Source organism: Psammomys obesus, unplaced genomic scaffold, assembly GCF_907164565.1.
Source record: "Psammomys obesus unplaced genomic scaffold, mPsaObe1.curated_primary_1811, whole genome shotgun sequence".
NCBI lineage: Eukaryota > Metazoa > Chordata > Mammalia > Rodentia > Muridae > Psammomys > Psammomys obesus.
Window position 1 is genome coordinate 8,883,275 of NW_026596085.1, and position 20,415 is coordinate 8,903,689.

Genomic DNA, 20,415 nt, shown 5'->3' on the forward strand with positions numbered 1-20,415 from the left:
TTTTTTTTTTTTTACTTTTGACTTATTTTTAATTGATTTGTTATTTATTACAATTTATTTACTTTGTATCCTGGCTGTAGCCTCCTCCCTCATCTCCTCCCATTCCCACCCTCCCTCCCTCTTCTCCCCCTGTGCTCCTCTCTTAGTCCATTGATAGGAGAGGTCCTCCTCAGGGGAGGAGGGTGATCAAAGAGTCAGCCACTGAGTCCATGTCAGAGACAGCCCCTGCTCTCCTTACTAGGGCACGCACATGGACACTGAGCTGCCTATGGTCTACATCTGAGCATGGGGTCTAGGTCCTCTCCATGCACGGTCCTTTGAAGGGCAAACTGCATAGACAACAGAAGCAGGAAAAGACAGGAAACAGGACAGAAGCCCACCACAGAGGGCCTCTGAAAGAATCTATCCAGCAGGGTATCTAAGCAGATGCTGAGAGTCATAGGCAAACTTTGGACAGAGTGTAGAGAATTTTACATAAGAAGTGGGAGATAGAAAGACCTGGAGGGGACAGGAGCTCCACAAGGAGAACAACAGAGCCAAAAAAATATTGTGTTCTTCATTCAAAACATCATCAGAAGTGCTATATTAATTTTGTCCCTGGAAGTTGAAATATATAACTGCAAACAGGCTTAAAACATGAAAATCAAATACTAAAAGCAAGGTGATATTTCTTCCCCAAAACAAAAAACATCAAGACTAGCAGGCGACTTGAGCTTTAACATGTAGCCATGTACACAGATGCTGAACACTTTCTCTTTCTACTTTAACAACTGCTGACTGAAAATGGATTCTGAATTCACTCACCAAGCAAAGGTGATTTTTAATCTAAAAAGTGGAATATGTTAACTAGTCTGGTGATGCCTGTAATCTTAGCACTCAGAGATAGACGCAAGATGGCTGAATGCTCAGGGCCAGCCAGGCCTGCCCAAAAGATAGAAACAAAGAATGTTAAATAAGGGTAAACAGATTTTAGCTGCATGCTTAATTTTTGTTATTTCATTCATGTGCTTTGATGTTCTTCAAGTTATGTAGAAATGAGTTTCTTTCGCTTTTAGAATTATATCACTTATCTTTGTTGTTTACTTTTTATTACTTTTCTTCCTACTGTTTTTAAGAATATTTTCTTCTTTTCAATAAAAGCAAATCTAATTGTAAACTTTTCCCTAACCACTATCCTCCAACTCCCATGATATAACCCACTGAAAAGCTAATCTGTTATGTGTTAAGGTTAATAAACAGCATCTGGACAGAGAGGATAGCAGGAACCGTCACAGGTGGTACAGCATCTGAGTGTGAGATGGAGCCCAAAAGTACCTGGATTGGGGCATTTTGAACAAAAATAAAAATTGCTTAATATGAAGCACAACATTTTAATTTCAGCCAGTTATTATCCATTCTGCAAACATGATGGAGGAACTCACAGATTCCCAAATACTAAGATAACTAACTTTAAATTTCTGATTTTCCCTGTCCACTAACATCACAGGTATATTATGACCTTCTCTGAAAGGACAATTTTTCACAGGACTTAATGGAGAATTGTTATAATCCTTTATTTATGGTTTGGAATTTGATTAAGGTTGTATTAAAAACATTTACTTCATTACCTTGTACCAATCATTAGGAACAGAGATCTGTGACACCTGAAACATTCTACTGCAGGATAACCTAGAGAGAATGCGTCATTTGACCCCATCAACTACTGGGGTTGACGTTCTCTTCCAGGATGTACTTACGCCATGACACTGGATCTGTTTATTTCAGGATATACAGTCTTGGCTGATCAATAACGTAAATACACTAATGAAGTTGACCTTAACAATGGCAATTGGCTTGAAAGAAAAATTTACTAAGGACTTACTGAAAGGCCAATAGCTGTTCTTGAGAAAAGCCAGGAGATTAAGAATTAAAAAAGTTAAATAGCTTAAATATAGGTCACCAAATAGCATCTCAAACCTTCCTAACACATCCCTCTGTCAGGGACAGATAGAACACAGGCTTTCTCAGAATACTTTTCTAGGACTAAAAGATAGTCAATTTAAAATCATATCATTTGGAGATCAAAATTATCTGGTTTAATTATAATATTTAATTATAGAATTTAATCTTAAAAGTGCAATTATAATATCCTGTAATAGAAAAGAAAAAGCTTTTGAAAATTGTAATAAGCACAAATCATTTTTTCAGTGACAATAATTTAGACAAATGAATCGAAGCATTGTATGGGAATAAGTATTGTCAAATATTTCATTAACAGACTACACTCAGTTAACCTGTCTTTAATCATCATTTTTATAAGTATCACCAAGTAGTCCCAATCTTTATAATTTAAAGTCACCTTTATCTTATCCTGAATATATTATTCTAAAAATAGAATGCATTCAGTTCTTAACCAATGTGCATTAGGTATCTGTGAGGGTCACTCACCAGTGGACACAAAGCCACTTTGTACCTCTGCTTTTAAGAGGGTCAGAATCTAGGGAAAGATGGGTTCTCAGCTACAATAAGATGGCAGACGTGTGCGAGTGTCAAATGCTGAGGAAGCAGCAAGGGAAAAGGCACAGATACAGGCAGCACAGCTGACTCTCCCTCCATACAGAGTCTCTAACCTCAGCCACACAATCATCCCTACCTGTCCTCCTTCAATACCTGATACGAAGTCGTACATGTGGTAAGTCCAAGAATCACAAGTGAACCGAGGACGCTGAGGCAGAAAAATGAAGAGCTTAAGAAGCTGCAACGTGAATCTGTGACTCATAAAAAGTAAGCCAAGTGAGTAAATACAAATACATGTAAGAAAGGCTCACTCTCCTTGAAGAAATTGAGCTTTATGGTAGGAATGGAATGGTAGGAAATCCTTAGAGAAGTGAGTTCTCCCCGAAACAACATTGTGAGAAGAAAGGTAAAAGGAAGTCAGCCTGGCTAGCCTGTGGCCTGGAAAAGTGGCACAGGGTGAGACTGAAAAGGAAACCAAGAAACACACACCAAGAGCTTCCATGCTGTGTCGCCACAGAGCTGAAATGTACATTGCAGGTAACTGGAAACACCAGGGAATCTCAAGTGCAATTCTATATTGTTTTTAATTCAGAGGAAATGTTCTGATAATTCCCTATAGATACTGAATCAAAATAGAAGTGGTAGCATAAAAATAAAAGAATTGATAAAATAAAATTAATTCAAAGATCTGGCAGATATATGGAGAAATAAAAGGGCAGATACATAAATGATAGATGATAGGTAGATAGATAGATAGATAGATAGATAGATAGATAGATAGATAGATAGATAAGATAGATGATAGGCGGGTAAATACATATAGATGAATATATACTTAGTTAATAAATATAGAGAAATAAATATTGATTGAAAGACCGATATTGAGACAAGGTTTCACTGTGTAACCTAGGCTAGGGGTGAACTTATGAGGATCACTAGCTGTAGCTGGGGAGCACAGTGGTCTTCTGTGAATATATTGATCTTGGCCTGACAAAGGAGGAATTTAGGAGGAAGAGATAGCAAGGAGAATAAACCCAAGTTTGAGCACCCTGAAACACATGAAGCATTACAAACTATTGAGAATTCTAAGGAAGAGCTGAAAGGAGGAGACCAAATCAAAACAGATCTTGAGAAAAGGATTTTTTTAAAGTGAATAAATTTCTTATTTGTTATTCTAAATAGCCTATTACCTAAGAAACCCTAAAGAACATGCTTTTTCACTTGTTTCTATCCCTTTAGTTATAGCCATTAACAATTATTTGAACCTACTATAATCTGTACATCTAAAGAGAGAGGACCCTGACTAAAACGCTCAATCCCTATCCTGAAAAGCAAAGAGGATGGACATCAGAAGAAGAAGAAAACAGGAAACAAGTTAGAAACCTGCCACAGAGGGCCTCTGAAAGGCTCTGCCCTGCAGACTATCAAAGCAGATGCTGAGACTTCTGGCCAACTGTTGGGCAGAGTGCATGGAATCTTATGAAAGAAGTGGGAAATAGTAAGATCTGGAGAGGACAGGAACTCCACAAGGAGAACAACAGAACCAGAACAACAGAACAATTTGAACACAGGGGTCTTTCCAGAGACTCATATTCCAACCAAGTACCATGCATGGAGATAACCTAGAACCCCTGCACAGATGTAGCCCATGGCAGTTTAGTGTCCAAGTGGGTTCCATAGTAATGGGAAGAGGGACTGTCTCTGACATAAACAGATTGGCCTGCTCTTTGATCACCTCCCCCTGAGGGGGGAGCAGCCTTACCAGGCCACAGAAGATGACAATGCAGCCACTCCTGATGAGACCTAATAGACTAGGATCAGAAGGAAGGAAAAGGTGACCTCCCCTAACAGTGGACTTGGGGAGGGGCATGCATGAAGAAGGGGGAGGGAGGGAGGGATTGAGAGGGGAGGAGGGAGGGATACAAAGGGATCCTACGGGGGGATACAAAGTGAATAAAGTATAGTTAATAAAAGTTAAAAAAAATGAAAAAAAAAACAAAAAACAATTATTTGAAATAACAATTTTAATATGTACATATTTATTTTCTTTTATTGAAGAGAGATTTTTTAATTAAAATTTTAACATTTCATTTAGTTCTACTAGAAGATTAACAGCTACTGATGCCTACCAGCCTCCTGTGGAACCAGATCTAGACTTCATCCTGAATTTATACTAATAACAAATGAGGCAAAGGACTGGAAGCATGTGATCAACCTCCATTTGCTTCATAAAAATAAAATAAAATAAAATAAAATAAAATAAAATAAAATAAAATAAATAAAATGTGAAATTTGTTATTTGAAATAAAGGCCAGAGAGATGGAGGCTCCAGTGACATAGACTTGAAACTTAAGTGTTAAATACAAACAACAAGTCTTCAGTTTATAAACAAACACTTTAGGAGTACATGGAAAAAAAATTGAGAAAAATCTGACATCCAGAATCAGTTAAATCAAGAAACTGATTGTGATAGCCCTTTACTGAGCTCAGCTTACTGTGGGGCTCCCCCTGGTGTTCAAAATCCGACATGCCAACCCAAATCCAAATGCCTGCTTGTTGGTACATTTCAAAACCTGCAGGGCCTTCACGTAGTTCTGGAAAAGATAATTGCCTATTTTTTCTTCTTGCCCACGTACTTTCTAAGTGCTGCCTGAAAAAACAAAAACCTATTCACAGGAGTTCAGAACAGGGGGAAATTTTGTGCCTGCCACTTGGAAAAATGTGGTGTCCTCTCCTGTCCTGTCCTGTCCCTGCGTTCCTGTTTGTTCCTATGCACCCCCTACTCCCAACATGAATTTTCAAGGGCTCCCTGCTCTGGGGACTGGACAGAGAATAACAGGACAAAACTACATGAAATGACAAGGCAAAGGAATACTCAGGAGTTAGTCATCGCTCGTTAGCCAGGCAGTAGGTATGAAACCTCGGCACGTTCAGGAAGCTCAGAAAGGAACATGGCTGAGTGTGGCAACTAGGAAGCAAGGGAAGAGATAGTCCATAACAGGACAAAGACCTGATCCAACGGACCTGTTCTTTACACAGGCTGTGCAGGGGCGATGGCAAATGATGGGGGCTAAAGAGGTTGAGGAGGGACTCTGTGAGAGTAGATGCATGAAATGCTAGAAACATTTATTGATGATTATGTGTGAGATCAGAGAGACAGAAGAAATGAAGGATAGCTACAAAGCAAAACCACTGAATGAAAGAAAATGCAGAACAATGGGAAGGACACCAAGAATTGAATTTGGGGGCCTATAGTTACCACAGCAGTCTTCAGCATTACTCGTTTTCAGGCCAAAACTTGGGTATGGGTTAGAAAGAAAAAAAATGACAATTTCTAAATATGTGCAAGGTCTTTTGTCTTCAGAGATAGTGTTCCTACTCTGGGCTGCTGCCTCTCAAAGACTACATCTAGCTAGCATCCAGCCACAGGGCTGGCCATGACGCCAAGTCACATGACATATCCATGGAGAATACATTAGTTACTCTGATCTGCTTCAGGAGTATGGAATAATTTTTTTTATGGTTAAAATTTCTCTACTTCATACTTCTCTTGATGTTTGGGGGCCTAATATAGTTATCTTCACAAGGTATATATATATCTGAAGTCCAGATAATGAGATCCAGAGCACAAATACTTGGTTTAAGTGCTACTACCACCAGCTATGAAATTCTGGGCTCTCTCACTATCATGTTATAAGATTACAAAACTGCATGAAGGAACATCTAATTTTCCACAAACTTGCTGGCAGTGTCCGACAAGGGAGTGGTGTTCTTAGAGCCTGGGAGTGAATTCAGCGTTACTCTACCCGTGCATGAAACAGAGAGATTCTCAGCCCGTTACCTCAGGCCGTCAGCCACATGCAGTGCAATCCTGTGTTGGAGGGTTCTCGTGAGGCTGGCCTTGTCCTGCTGCAGCAGGCGGTCCAAGGAACCCTTGGAGGCCAACTCCATGACCAACATCCGAGGACGGATCCCAGCCGCCAGCAACAGTATCAAGCTGGGGTGGTGGAGGTGGCAAAGTACCACCAACTCCTGCAAGAGTCCAAAATCGCATGAGTCTCATGTCATCAAGGATCCATCACCTCTATTTTTCCTTTTGCTCTGCCTTTATGAGACCACTTAATGTGAGAATGGCATGCACAGGTCACGCTAACAGTAGTGTTCCCCTAGCCTCCATACAGTAGTTAACCCCAGAATCTATCTCAGCTGTGGGCCTTGAGCAGGCACTGTGGATTCAGCCTCAGCTCATGTGAGGAGTAAACCGTAGTCTTTGGTTTCAAAACCACAAAGTTTGATAAAGACACATGGTCAGGTCCACAGGAATAAATGATGTCCCCCTGCATGAAAGCTCTAATGGCTTCCTACCACTCTTAAATTAAAATCTCATGTAAGAGGCTGGAGAGATGACTCAGAGTTAAAAATTCTTACTGCTATTCCTGAGGTCCCAAGTTCCATCCCCAGCACCTACATAACATTGGATGACTCACAATCATCTATAACTCCAGCTCCAAGGGACCCTACACTCTTCCATAGACCCATGGGCATCCGCACACATATGGCATATGAAAACACTTATACAAATAAATAAAAATAAATATTTGTAAAACCCTATTTTTTCCATGTCCCCATAGCCTGATCTGATCTAAGTCTATATTGCCTCCTACATCCTACTTTCTTTCATCCTCTTCTGGATTCACCATCCTTCATCCACATGAGGATCCTTCAATCCCAAGCACATACCAGCTCCTCTCAGCTTGGATCTTTGCCTATGCTAACACTTCAGCTTTGAGGCTTTGAGACCCCCCACCCTTCCCAGGGCTGAGAGCCTTTCACACTCAGATATCAGCCAAACACTACTACTTCCTTAAATGTCCTGTCTTGGTCCACCTTCTTCCAGCCATCCCTAAGCTGCAACAATGAGCAGAGATGTTACTGTAGCTTTGACAGCCCTTTCTTTAGATCACATCCTGGGAAGCTCTACACTCTCCTTAATGACATCACTGTGTGTGAAGTTCACATCCAATTGTATTCTCCACATGCACCATTATCCCAAAAGCGATTCTACACATTCTTGTAGACTACTTCTATACCTTAAAAAACTACTTTCCAGTTTTTGAGGGGCTGTTTCTCAGTTCTATGCACTCCTTCTTTCTTCTATTCTTTATTCTGACATCATACTTTACTTAAAATTTTCATTGTATGTGATGTTAAGCTGACTTGTGTTTTATGCTGTGATAATAGAAGATCTGCTCCCTAACAAGGGGCTTCAAAGCTGTGGAGTATTCATGTTCCAGGAAGATGAAGTCTTCAGAACTCTGAAAGCTAACAGAGAGGGGTTGGCTATCTCAAGAGAAGACCTTTCCAAGAAAACAAGCTTGATACCAAAGTCGTATTTGTTCAGTAGATAAAAACCTTTTCTTACCATGTCTGATTAGCTCAGTTTGTTAAACCTGATATAGTTAAGCCCCGTTACTTCTAGTTAGCTTCAGACACAATCAGAGGACCAAGACAGATTTTCTATATGGGAAAAGCAGTGTTGACTACAATGAGAAAGGAGAAAAAAACGGGTAATAGCAATCTTCCAGCTCACAGGCAGGAGCCATAGTAGGCAATAGGTCATTCTCAGGTTGAGGCCCATGGCAGAGCCACCCTCTAAATGCAACTCCAAATGAAAAAAAAATTATTTTCTTCTTCTTCTTTTTTTTTAAGAATTATGTACACTCTGCATTTTGAGTTTCTTCCATCACACCTTCAGTGCACCCCAGTGCTGATACACTGACCACCTCTGCAGGCATCAGTAGGGCTTTTCTTTCTCCAAACTTATTCTAGAAAATTTGAAATATGTATATATCAATGAAAAAGCCTGAAAAATCAATTTACTTGACAAATTACTATTTGATTGGTAGAGATTTTCCAGATTTAGTTTAAAGACTAGCTACAGCTCAGAAGAGGTTTCATTTCATTTCTGTAACTACAGTGTGACTTTTGCTACTACCAATAAAAAATTTCTCAGCATGCTTTGCACGAATAGGGCTTTTTTCATTATTCAGACTAAAATTTTATACTATAATGTTCAAAGTTTGCCAGATTTATTTCCGTTCAGCCACAAACGGTATTTTGAATAAGTCAAGCAAAACTTTGAGGATAGATTCAAAATAAGAGTTCTACTAAAAGACAGCAGAATTAACAGTGAGTTTCCTTTTCTCCAAATCTGTCTCTCCTTATTCCATATGAGCAGAAAAAGGGAGTAGCTCCTATCAATCCCCAAACAAGGACTAGAGAACTGCTTCCAGCTCCGCATCCCCTTTTCCTGATAGAGTATCTGAATTTCTGCTCAGGTATCTAATCTTCACCTATGCAATTCAGGGTGCTCTGACATCAATCCTAACCACAAACTAAAGTGATGGGACTCTTCAAAACAATCTAACCCTTGTTGCCACAGTGATTGGCTCATTGCCACTGAGTTCCACCAATGACCACACAGCATAGCCCAGGGCAAAAATGCTTGTCAAGATAATGACAGCCAAGAGCTGTCCTATTTTTCACTTAATGGGCTAATAGTTAGGTAGGGTTTTTTGGCTCTTCTGAAACAAAGGACTTCACATGTCTAAACCTACATGTCTATGGCATGTACCTGCCCAGGCTGGAACCAGTTCATCATATTAGGAAAGGCCACATTGAGAAAATGAAATCAGCCTAGGAAGGTTAAGGGAATTATGAAGACCGACTAGGCTGTATCAGCAATGTAGTGAGAAGGTCCTGTAATTTTATTTTCTAAGGCTGGAGGTGCAGGAAATGACCTGATGAAACTGGCTGTGGACAGCTTCCGAGCTAGTAAGAGACTTGCAACAGAGCACTAAGTATCTGTCTCCAACAAATTAAGAAGGAACAACAGTGCGGGGTGATGCAGGGAGAGAAAAGCCTCCCTAACTGTGGGAGCCACTACAGCCTCGGCTCTCTGAGTGTTCTGCTCATGTAACCTAAACTGGAAGGGCATATATATATAATAGTGCCCAGCCTATAAAAGCTCCACAGAGAGAGCAGTGGCCCAAGCAAACAACCCTGTAGGACACAAGGATGCATTTTCTCATCTCTAATCATTGATAGCATCTTTTAATAGCTTGCACATCCTATGTCCACTAAAATGTCAATATCTTTGTGGCACAGGAAATGAAGAGAAAATTGTCTGTAGAAAACACTGCAAAAACTCCAGGACTTTCCAGACTTCAACTGCTGAAGCAAACAGAAGTAGGTGAAGGTCTGACTACTGTGGTGCACAAAGAACAAAAGACTCCATGACAGTCCTCAGGGTGCTAGGTTCAGACAATACTGGCGAATGTCCTCTAGCTGGCCCCAGGGTGCATACTCTGAATGCCGAAGCTGACAAGTGACAGAGGAAATGTGAATCTTTCCCCAGTTTTACCTGAGACTTAAGTACCAAAGTTAGAAGAGTTTTCAAAATACTTGCTTTGTCATCTAGCAGAAGAAACAAAAGTTTCAGCTCCTTAAAGAAGGAAGAAGTGGGAATTCAGGCTTTTCATGGTCCTTATTTTATATTTTGACAGATGTATGCAAAATGAGAATTTCCAAGGAAAAAGCATCGTATGATTTAATTTAATAACATCATGGGGTTTCTTACTTGTCTTAACAGCCTAAGTGATGTGTGTTTATTAAAAATCTTCACGGCCACTTCCTCCCCTTCGTAGGCGGCTCGATAAACCGATCCAAAACTTCCATCGCCTGTTGGGAAGAAAATAGGAATAATTTTATCTTCCCAAGCAGAGAATCAAAACCATCCTGTGTGGTCTAATCGTACCTGTTGTATATTCAGAAAAATCCGAGCTCTTGTTTAAAGAATCAGCCGCTTTGAATACTTGCCTTTCCCCTTTCAGTCAATTAGCCACAGTCACATTGACCGCGGATCTGGCGCCCAGCCCTCCTGTCTTCCCTCTGTAAAGAACCTAGGAAAACACATCACCACTCCTCTGACTTTGCGTCTTCATATGTAGATAGAGTTTGCACACTTTCACCATCAACACACGCCACTGTCTAAACACCGTCTCATATGCTTCCCCAAAACTCAGTTACAGCTCACTGAAAACATGCTGGGTTTGGTTTTTTTTTTTTTTTTTTTTGCCTCCAACTCATTTTTAGTCCACTTTCTGTACATCTGATAAAAAATAAAATGAGATGTTTTCAATATCATTCTGAATTAAAAAAAAAAATCCAAAGAGGAAGGGAGAAGAAACACATGTTTAGAAGATGTGCCCACATTTCAGGTGGGTTGTAGAAATTTCCGGTTTTGTAGTACTCTCCCCCTATTTGAGAATAGTTGTCATAGGAATGTGGAGTATAAACTGTCATGCTCTGTGAATGACTAACAAAAAATAAAGCTGAGGACTGCTATGTGTATATTTATGATACCCAAGAAGGAGAGAAAATTAAAAGCAAGGAGTTCTCTCCACTCACATCAAACCAGACTATTGAAGTACCTATTTGTGCTAGCTTGCTAGAAAAATAATCTTTTGAGGATGAAATATGCCCAACTCTTAACACATAAAAGTCTACAGAAATATACCAAAAACCATATTCACAAAATTAGGTACATAACATACTTACCGTGCTGAATGTTTTTTGTTTGTTTGTTTTTTTTTTGTTTGTTTTGTTTTGTTTTTGTCATCTTGACATGAACCAGCTTCATTTAGGAAGAGGGAACCTCAACTGAGAAAATGTCTCCATCAGATTGGCCTGTAGCAAGTCTGTGGGGCATTTTTTGTTTGGATTGATGACTGATGTCGGGAAGCCCAGCCGGCTGTGGGTGCTGCTACCCCTGGGCAGGTGGTCCTGGGCTGTGTTAGAGAACGGCCTGAGCCAGCCATAAAGAGTGAGCCAGTAAGCAGTGTTGTTTTACGGCTTCTGCTTTAGCTCCTGCTTCCAGGCTGTTGCCTTGAGGTCCCTCTCTCACCTGCCTCCATGATGAATTTTTATGTTATAAAATGAAATAAAGTCTTTGTCTCGAGTTTGTTTTGGCCACAGTGTTTATCAAACACTCACTGTGTAATAGTTAAACCTCTCCCTGGGAAGGAAAATGTGAAGAGAAACCCCAAACTCAACTAGTTTCCTAAAATGAACAAAGAGATACACAAAACCGTTGGGGTGAGGATCAACATTTTTCCCAAATTATTCTAGTATCAATATGATAAGAATCTCTATCTGTAAAAAGGTTTTAAAAATAGATTTTAAAAACATTGCTCAACCTCAACTTTTGGGGTCTTGTAACTTCAACAGATGTTATAATCATCACACATGGGCTAGGGAACAGGTAAGAGTCATCACGTGGTAGGAACAAGGGATTCTGACAATTGCCCTACCAGACAAGTCAGACCTCAAATGATCCTGAAACGACAATGACAATTGCACAAACATGGTGAAGATTTGCTTTAGACGGCTTTCTATAACGACACATGGAGTGTACAGGCTTTCAGGCACTATGGAAGGGACAGCAGCAAGAGAAACATTTTCTGTCTAGTGAGATACAAACATGGGAACATTCCTAAAAAACTGCTCAAAAACTTTCCACTAAGCTGAAAAACACTGAAATCAGGATGAATATTGTAGCCAACTGTGTCTGGCAGCTCGAGGCCAATCAGAGAAAGAGCACTCTGTCTGCTGCTTGCCTATACTCAGCAATTAGCGACTTGGCAATTTCACTATTCTAAGTGTATTCATTGTCATAGTTCCAGGGTATTGATATTCATACCAAACTATCCATCACTGTGAACACAAATGGTTAAAGATAATCCCAGATTCTAAAAACACAAACATCAGGTTATAGGAATATAACTAATAATATATCCTGTTTCATTTTCCTCCTACTAGGCAATATTGTTATATCATATCAGATCCTAGGGAATTCTTAATGGTAACTAAGTTAAAACTGAATGTATTCATACACAGTACTAACAATCACCTCATCCAGCATAATAAAATTGTCTTGAAACATTTTAGATTAAATCCATCGAATGCTTCTTGTCTTCCCAATGACTTCCAGAGAGATTTTGAATGTGAGAACATCACCCTATTGTTAGCAGTATCATACTGAATCTAGAAAATTGCTAAAAGACCAAGTTTTAAGTATTCCCCAGAAATGATTATCGTAGGAGACTACACATAGTTCAAACAGTTCCATAGGGTTCCACAATATATACATATAATAGGTTATGTTTATTGTACTAATATATACCATTTCACTTGCCAATTAAAAAGTAACTGAAATGAGATGACCAGAGTGCTGAGTTCCTCATGGAACTAAAGACATTTCAAGAGCATCAGCTCTTGTCCTGCAGGAGCCACGTGAGCATTCTGGAGAATACTATCGCATGCCATGTGTTGGCGATGTCTCTCAGGAAGCGGTTTCAAGTTGTAAGCTTTGTAAACTTAACTTTATATAAAGCATAGTTCAAAGTATCTTTTAAGCATCAGGATGAGTATACAAGCAATGAGAATATTTAGGTAACGGCTGGAGATGCTACGTGAATCTGGTGATTTTCATCAAGCCGTGTGGAAAGCCTCTGATTGAATTCATGGGCTCAGCCAATGACCAGGAACTGCTCAACACACCCAAAACAGAACAACCACAAAATGCCAGAAGTAGAGTATATTACCAACTTAATGCTTCTGATTTTTTTCCACATTTAAAAAATTTTTATATTAATTATAGTTTATTCACTTTGTATCCCAGCTGTAGCTACTTCCTTCATTCCCTCCCAATCCCACCTACCTTCCCTCATCTCCTCCCATGCTCCTCTCCAAGTCCACTAATAGAGGAGGTCCTTCTCCCATTCCATCTGACACTAGCCTATCAGGTCTCATCAGGACTGGCTGCATTCTCTTCCACTGTGGCCTGGTAAAGCTGCTCCTCCCTCAGGGGGAGGTGATCAAAGAGCCAGCCACTGAGGTCATGTCAGAGATGGTCCCTGTTCCTCTTACTAGGGAACCCACTTGGACACTGAGATGTCATGAGCTACATCTGAGCAGGGGTTCAAACTAACTAAAAGGCAGAGAGTAACTATACAAATCAGCAAAATCATAAATGAAAAGGGGGATATAACAACAGACACTGAGGAAATCCAAACAATGCTTCTGATTTTTAATCCCCAAATTTTATGACTATTGGTAAGAGTTTCATTATGAGCTTCTCCACAGTGACTGCACAAACATGTTCTTCCTCTGCTTATTCTCCTTGGGGTGAGAAATGGTTATTTCATGTCAATCATCTGAAGCCCTCCCTCCTGCCACCTCATTGCTTATGAGCAAGGCAATCTCAAGGACAGATTTCATAAATGCCTATGCTTTCTGCTAGGCCTGTCTTCATCGCCTAGTCTACAAGCCTGTACACAAAGCAAATTCCACATCTGCAACATAACGCCATTTTAAAGTACATCATTGTGACGGAAAAGTATCAGATCAAATATATAAAACCATTATAGATTCACAAAGATATGACTATAATGTTTTCTAAATCAAGAGGAGAAAATTGTATCCTATTCGTTTTGTTGTTGTTTTGTTTTTAATATAACAAAGATAGTTACCTAAGAGAAACTCAGGTGCTTCTTCAAATTCCAACTCATCATTGTTCAACATAATATTTCTAGGCAGGTCAGCCAAAATCAAGTCAGGAGCAATCTGAGATATTGGAACAGTGAGCCGTGGTTGATCTGGATTTATTAGCAAGTCTCCTAAGAAGTAAGTAAAAGATTATTTTTTAAATGTAAGGGCAAACACAATAGACATTAGAAGCAGGAGATAACAGGGAACAGGACAGGAGCTTACCACAGACGGTCTCTGAAAGACTCTACTGATTGAGGTAGTGAAGCAGAGGCTGAGACTCATAGCCAAACTTTGGGTAGAGTACAGGGAATTTTATGAAAGAAGAGGGAGATAGAAAGACCTGGAGGGGACAGTTGCTCCAAAAGGAGACCAACAGAGCCAAAAAAAACTGAGCCCTGGAGGCTTTGCAGAGACTGATACCCCAACCAAGGAACAAGCATGGAGAGGACCTAAAAACCCCTGTTTAGATGTAGTCCATAGACTCAGTGTCCTAGTGGGGTCCCCAGGAGGGGGAGCAGGCACTTTCTCTGGAATGAACTCAATGACAGGCTCTCTGATCACCTCCCCTTGAGGGGTACAGCCTTGCTAGACCACAGAGGAAGACAGTGTAACCAGTCCTGATGAGACCTAATAGGCTAGGGTCATATAGAAAGGGAGGAGGTCCTCTCGTATCAGTGGACTAGGGGAAGGGCATAGGGGGAGAAGAGGGAGAGAAAGTGAGATTGAGAGGAGACAAGGAAGGGGTTTACAGCCGGGATACAGATTGAATAAATTTTAATAAATGATAAAAAATAAAATAAAATAAATATAAGGGAATATAAAAATTTGTGGTCCTGGCTTACAGAAAACAGATCTTTAGAGTTTCCAACCAGCCCTAGATTAATTTTTAAACACACACTCCTATGCACTCCTATGTCTAGTCACTATGAAGTAGAATTGCAGCCTGACTTAGAACAGATGGCCCCCGACTAACACACTCTCTGTCTCTGTTTCTGCCACATCTATGTGGGCAATGCATGGCGAGAATGCTGCTATCTACAAATGATGGCCTTCCATCTTCCTAACAGTTCTGTAACATGAGTTTGCTTAGTACTTCTACTTCAAAGATCAGATTACTGTGGTGTTTAGAATGAGGGTGTCCTTTAGAAGTCTCAAGTATTTGAGTATTTGGTCCTCAGTTGTTGATGGCTGTTTGGGAGGTTTTGAAAGTGTGAACTTGCTGGAGGAAGGTGTGTAGCTGGGGCAGGATTTGAGTTTTCAAAAGCCATATTCCATCCCCACTGGCTCTTCTTTGTTTCCTATCTGCAACTTGAGATAGGAGCTCTCAGCTTCCATCTTTAGTTGCTTGGTTGCTTCCTGCTGTCCATATCATTATGAACCCTGACCCTCTGGAACCTGAAGCCACAAATAGGCTCTTTCTTTTATGATTTGCCTGGTCATGATGTTTTATTACAGCAATAAAAATAGCCATCACAGTTATGATACCCAAGCATTCAGCATTTAAGCCTAAAATCAAAATTTTGAGAAAACAAAATACAAACTCTTATTGACAGAGAGTAAACTCCACTTTTCTGAAGCTGTCAGTATAATCAAATGCATCATTTGATTCAACCCCGTGGATAAGAATATTTTTTATGTATTAAAGTCATTTAGAATAGCGAGGGTACCATAAAAACATCTGTAAACTGTGTCAACACCTACCTTCTTCTGCTTTCTTCATCAAGTCATCCAGTAAGATCTTCTGATGTTCTTCACCATCGTTAAAACTGTACAATGCCCATTTTTTCAGCAGAGTTTCCCCTTCCCCACAAATGTCAATCTCCAGTAACCCAGGAAACCATTCTTCCATGAGTGAGTCAATGTGATCCACAACTTGGCCCAAGAGAATACAACCTATGGGATTCAAAACAGAGACTTCCAGGTAAGAGGGAAGATTAGAAGCTACTCCCATGTTCTATTCCAAAGAAAGGAAGAAAAGCTTCATAAATATATAAAAGAGAAGATGGTGAGGCAAGATAGAAAGGCAAGTGAAACTATGAGACAGGGGAAGGAAGAGGACTCCCTCACTCTGGAATCTGGTTCAAGCCAGATTCCCACCATCAGGTGAAAGCCAAGACTCTCACCATTACTAACATTTCCCTTATACAGAAAATATTTATTTTACATGAAAATAGTTTTAGGAGCTGAGCAGCATCTCTGTGACAAGGGCCTGAGTTCATATTCCCAATACCAATGTAGGAGTCAGGCATGGATGTACACTCTTGCAAGGCCCCCATCCCAGCACATGGGGAACATATGAATGGAGACATACAGATCCCCAGGACTCATGGCCAATCTAATCTAAGCTGAAATATGAGCTCAGGGTTCAATTAAATCCTGTCTTAAAGAATACGGTGTTAAGAAATAGAATGTTCTCAATTCTGACTTCTAGCCTTTATGTACCCAAGCATGAGCAAAAAAAGCTGTGCACACATTCACACACAAACACACACACACACACACACACACACCTAAAAGAAAATAAAAAGAAATATTTTCACATAAGAATGTTAAAATAGCAATAATCCGACTTATAGCCTGTGTGCCGATGAGTTTAACGGAGCCTCCACCAACCCTCAGATATTCTCTGGGAGACTCACAGACAAAACACAGTGCCTTTGTTGACATATTCTAACCCCCTCTGTGCCATGGGCTCTACAGTGTTACTCTATCAACTGCCATGAAGTCAAGCAGACCTCAGGAACCACCTGTGATCTTACTTAAATTCCTTATCAAGCTTTGAAGCTATCTCCAGAAAAGACTAAAATCCTACATGACTATTGTAAAGTAATCGCAATTCACCTCTGAGAAGCCCACACTCAAGCTCTGGAGTGTGCCTCGTTCTCTTCTAATGCCTTTCTCTGTTGAGCCTTGTGTTTAAGATGGATGTTAACAATGGCATTGAGTAAACTCCAGTTCTGTTTCACATTGGCTTATCCTGAAATCGTGGTCCCTGATGGAACCAAGAACCTGGCTTTCTCAGATGGGTGCTCCTAAAGGATAAGTGTTCTTGTCAGAGGACCTGGTTCTTCACCTCTGCCCTACTGACAGTAAGGCAGCTGAAGCTGGGTAGAACCAGAAGGGCAGCAGGAAAAAGAAATTAGCCAAGCTGGACTCTTTTGGAGACAAGGTTTCTCTGTGCATCCTTGGCTAACCTGGACTCACTTTTAGACCAGGCTGGCTGTGAACTCACAAGGATCCACCTGCCTCTGTCTCCCAGAGTGCTGGGATTACATGTGTGTGCCACCACGCGTGGCAATTTTTATGGTTTTTTTTATTCCCTTCTTACATGTATATAATGTTTTTACAATTTTTCATTATTGCTCAATCTTTTGTCTTTATTTTTAATCATACCTTTTCTCATCTCCTTCACAACACTCTTCTCCACTCTTGCTCATTTCCACTCTTTGTTGAACCTTACTTCCCCTCTACTTTTCCTCTTTCCAATCTTCTTCCTTCATTTCATTCACAATGTCTGCATTTGCCCTATATAATTTTGTATTCCCTCAAAGTCTCCACATTCATTTTGTCATTTTTATCCTAAAGTTATCTGTGACATATTAGTGGTCTTTCCCCAAATGTAAGTGTGTTTATGTATTATGCTGGCTTATTGTTACAGCTGTAAGGGTTTTGCTCACTAAAAACCTAAAAGATATACCTAAACCAATGGATTAAAAAATATAGGAAACATGATAAAGAAAGGCAATAGACTCCTTTAAAATATCATAATTCCTCAGCAAAGACATGGGTAAACTTCCAGATACAGATTTGTAGTGGTTTACTAGCAATAGTGATTAATAACTCCAAAGAGAATGATTTAATAGAAAAAAAATAGATCTTTGATTGGGAGAAGAAAGATATAACATAAAGAAAAAAATCAGTAAGATAAATGTGAAAGAAATCTAGAAAGAAAATGAAATTTTGATGGAAAAAACAAACGTGTTGAAAATAATCTCATGACTCAAATAAAAATAAACAGAGTGAGACAGCACTGATAGAAACAACCACGAGAAAGAAAGATTATCAGGAATCCAGGATAAGATCACTTTCAAACATCAATCGGTCAATCTATAAGCATCCCCACAATGCCTAAGAGCTCTGGATCAAGAGACTAAACTTAAGAATCCATGGGTAATTACTACCATGAGGAAGTGAGCAAAAAACTAATGACTGAGAACATGTATTCAATGAAAGCAGAGCAGAAAAGTCCTCATAGCTATAGAAAGAACTGAGCTTGGAAACACCGAGGCATTTAGAACCTCAATATACCAGAGAAGATCTTCATAACATACTATAGTCAGGATCTCAAAGATACAAAGCAAACTACTGATACTAAAATCTATAAAGGAAAAATTCCAACTTGCTTACAAAACAAAAACATTAGAATAACATCAGACCTCTCCCAGCAACCATAAAATCAGGAAAGCACATAATAATGCAATTCAGCAAAGGTACTATTTAAAATTGACTGAGAAGTAAGAACATATGGGGATAAACAAAACTAAGGCATCTTATGACCACCAAGCCAGCACTGCAGTAAAACCTATAGCAATGCTATATCCAAAAAAAAAAAAGGGAACTTCTTTGACCTGAAATTTACCTTGCCTACAAGTGTCTGAGGAAGGTTCAACTGTGTTTTCAAATGCTGATTTCAGTGCTTTGAGATCAATGCCTTGGGCATTGTTAGGAATGCTGAACTATCTCCTGTACCCATGTGATGATATGAAATGTTCCCCAATTATCCCTGATTGGCTAAATAAAGATACTGAAGTCTATGGTTGGGTAGAAGAGAGGGAAGCGGAGTTTTAGGGCTTGTGTTTGATAGGGGAAGAGAGAGAGGAAGCAGAAGAGGCAACAGGAGAAGAAGAGGTAGGAGGAGGAGAGGAAGCAAGAGAAAGGAGTCACCACGAAGCAAGATGGACAATGAATATGTGACTGTAAAGACAAATTAATAGAGCAGAAACTGTCCCTGGAGTCATCAGACTGGCAAGTGACTGGCTTATATGTGGGTTTTAAAGGTATTAGAACTAGAGTAGCTAAGAATTGCCCAGCATAATGCTTAAAGCTTAATAATAAACCATAGTATTTCTGTTTTAGGCCTTGGGGAACTAGCTCATTAAAAAAAAAAATAGAAAAACTGTTACCATAATAATTTACTACATTATTTTAACATAGAAAGAGTAATTTATCTTTCTATGTATAAAATGTGCAGCAATAAAAACAGACGAGAGATGGAGGGACTGTCCAACCAATGCTTGGCCTAATGTGAGACCAACCCTATGGGAGGCAGCCAGCCACTGACACTATCAATGACACTCTGCTCTGCTTACAGATGGGAGTCCAGCATAGCTGTCTTCTGAGAGGCTCCACCCAGCAGCAGCTCAAAGCAGATGCTGAGACTCAAAGCCAAACATTGGGCAGAGTGCAGGGAGTCCTATGGAAGAAGAGAGGGGTAGGAAGAGAGAGACATGGAGAGAACCAGAGCCCCACAAGGAGACCAACAAAGCTAAAGGATCTGAGCCCAGAGGGTCCTGCAGAGAGTGATGCACCAACTAAGGACCATGCATGGAGGGGACCTAGACCCCCTGCTCAGATGTGGCCTGTGGCAGCTCAGCCTCCATGTAGAACTCCAAGTGAAGGGAGCAGGGACTGACTCTTTCATTTTTGATCACTCGCCCCCTGGTGATGGGCCTTGCCAGGCCACAGAGGAAGAGGACCCAGGCAGTCCTGCTGAGACTTGATAAGCTATGGGGAGATGGCAGGGGAAGAGAATGCCCCCTTTCAATGGATTAGAGGAAGGGGATGGGGGAAGACGGAGGAATTGTGGGATTGGGAGGAGTTGAGGGAGGAGGCTTCAATCAGACTATGTAATGAATAATTTGTGGAAAAAAATGAAAAAAAGAAAAAAGACCTCCAGGAGGAAAAAGATTTAAAAACTGGTTCAGTATCCGCCGTCAGAGAAATACTAATTAAAGCTCTTTCGGGGACTTCATCATAGCCCAGTCAAAATGATTAACATCAACAAAACAATGAAAAAATAATACTGACAAGAAGTGGGGATAGAGGAGCCCTATTCTTCCCTGCTGGTGGGAATGCAAACTGGTGCCGCCAGTTTGGAAATCAGCATGGAGGTTACATGACAAGACTAAAAATAATATCAAATGATCACACAACGCCAGTGTAAATGCCTGAAGGCATCTTATAGAGAGATGGATGATAGATAGATAGATAGATAGATAGATAGATAGATAGATAGATAGATAGATAGAT

The 20,415-nt window shown here is 40.1% G+C and overlaps 1 protein-coding gene across 1 annotated transcript in view; it reads right to left on the reverse strand.

Annotated features, from left to right (window-relative positions):
• Nucleotides 1-20,415, reverse strand: part of Lrrk2 (leucine rich repeat kinase 2) — a 133,227-nt gene that overhangs the window by 27,774 nt on the left and 85,038 nt on the right. Inside the window, exons 37-40 of the mRNA XM_055627183.1 lie at nt 15,808-15,999; nt 14,088-14,234; nt 10,136-10,236; nt 6,338-6,528 (exon numbers count right to left, since the gene is read on the reverse strand). Of these exons, the coding sequence (XP_055483158.1) occupies nt 6,338-6,528; nt 10,136-10,236; nt 14,088-14,234; nt 15,808-15,999 (631 nt within the window). The remainder of the gene's footprint in view (nt 1-6,337; nt 6,529-10,135; nt 10,237-14,087; nt 14,235-15,807; nt 16,000-20,415) is intronic.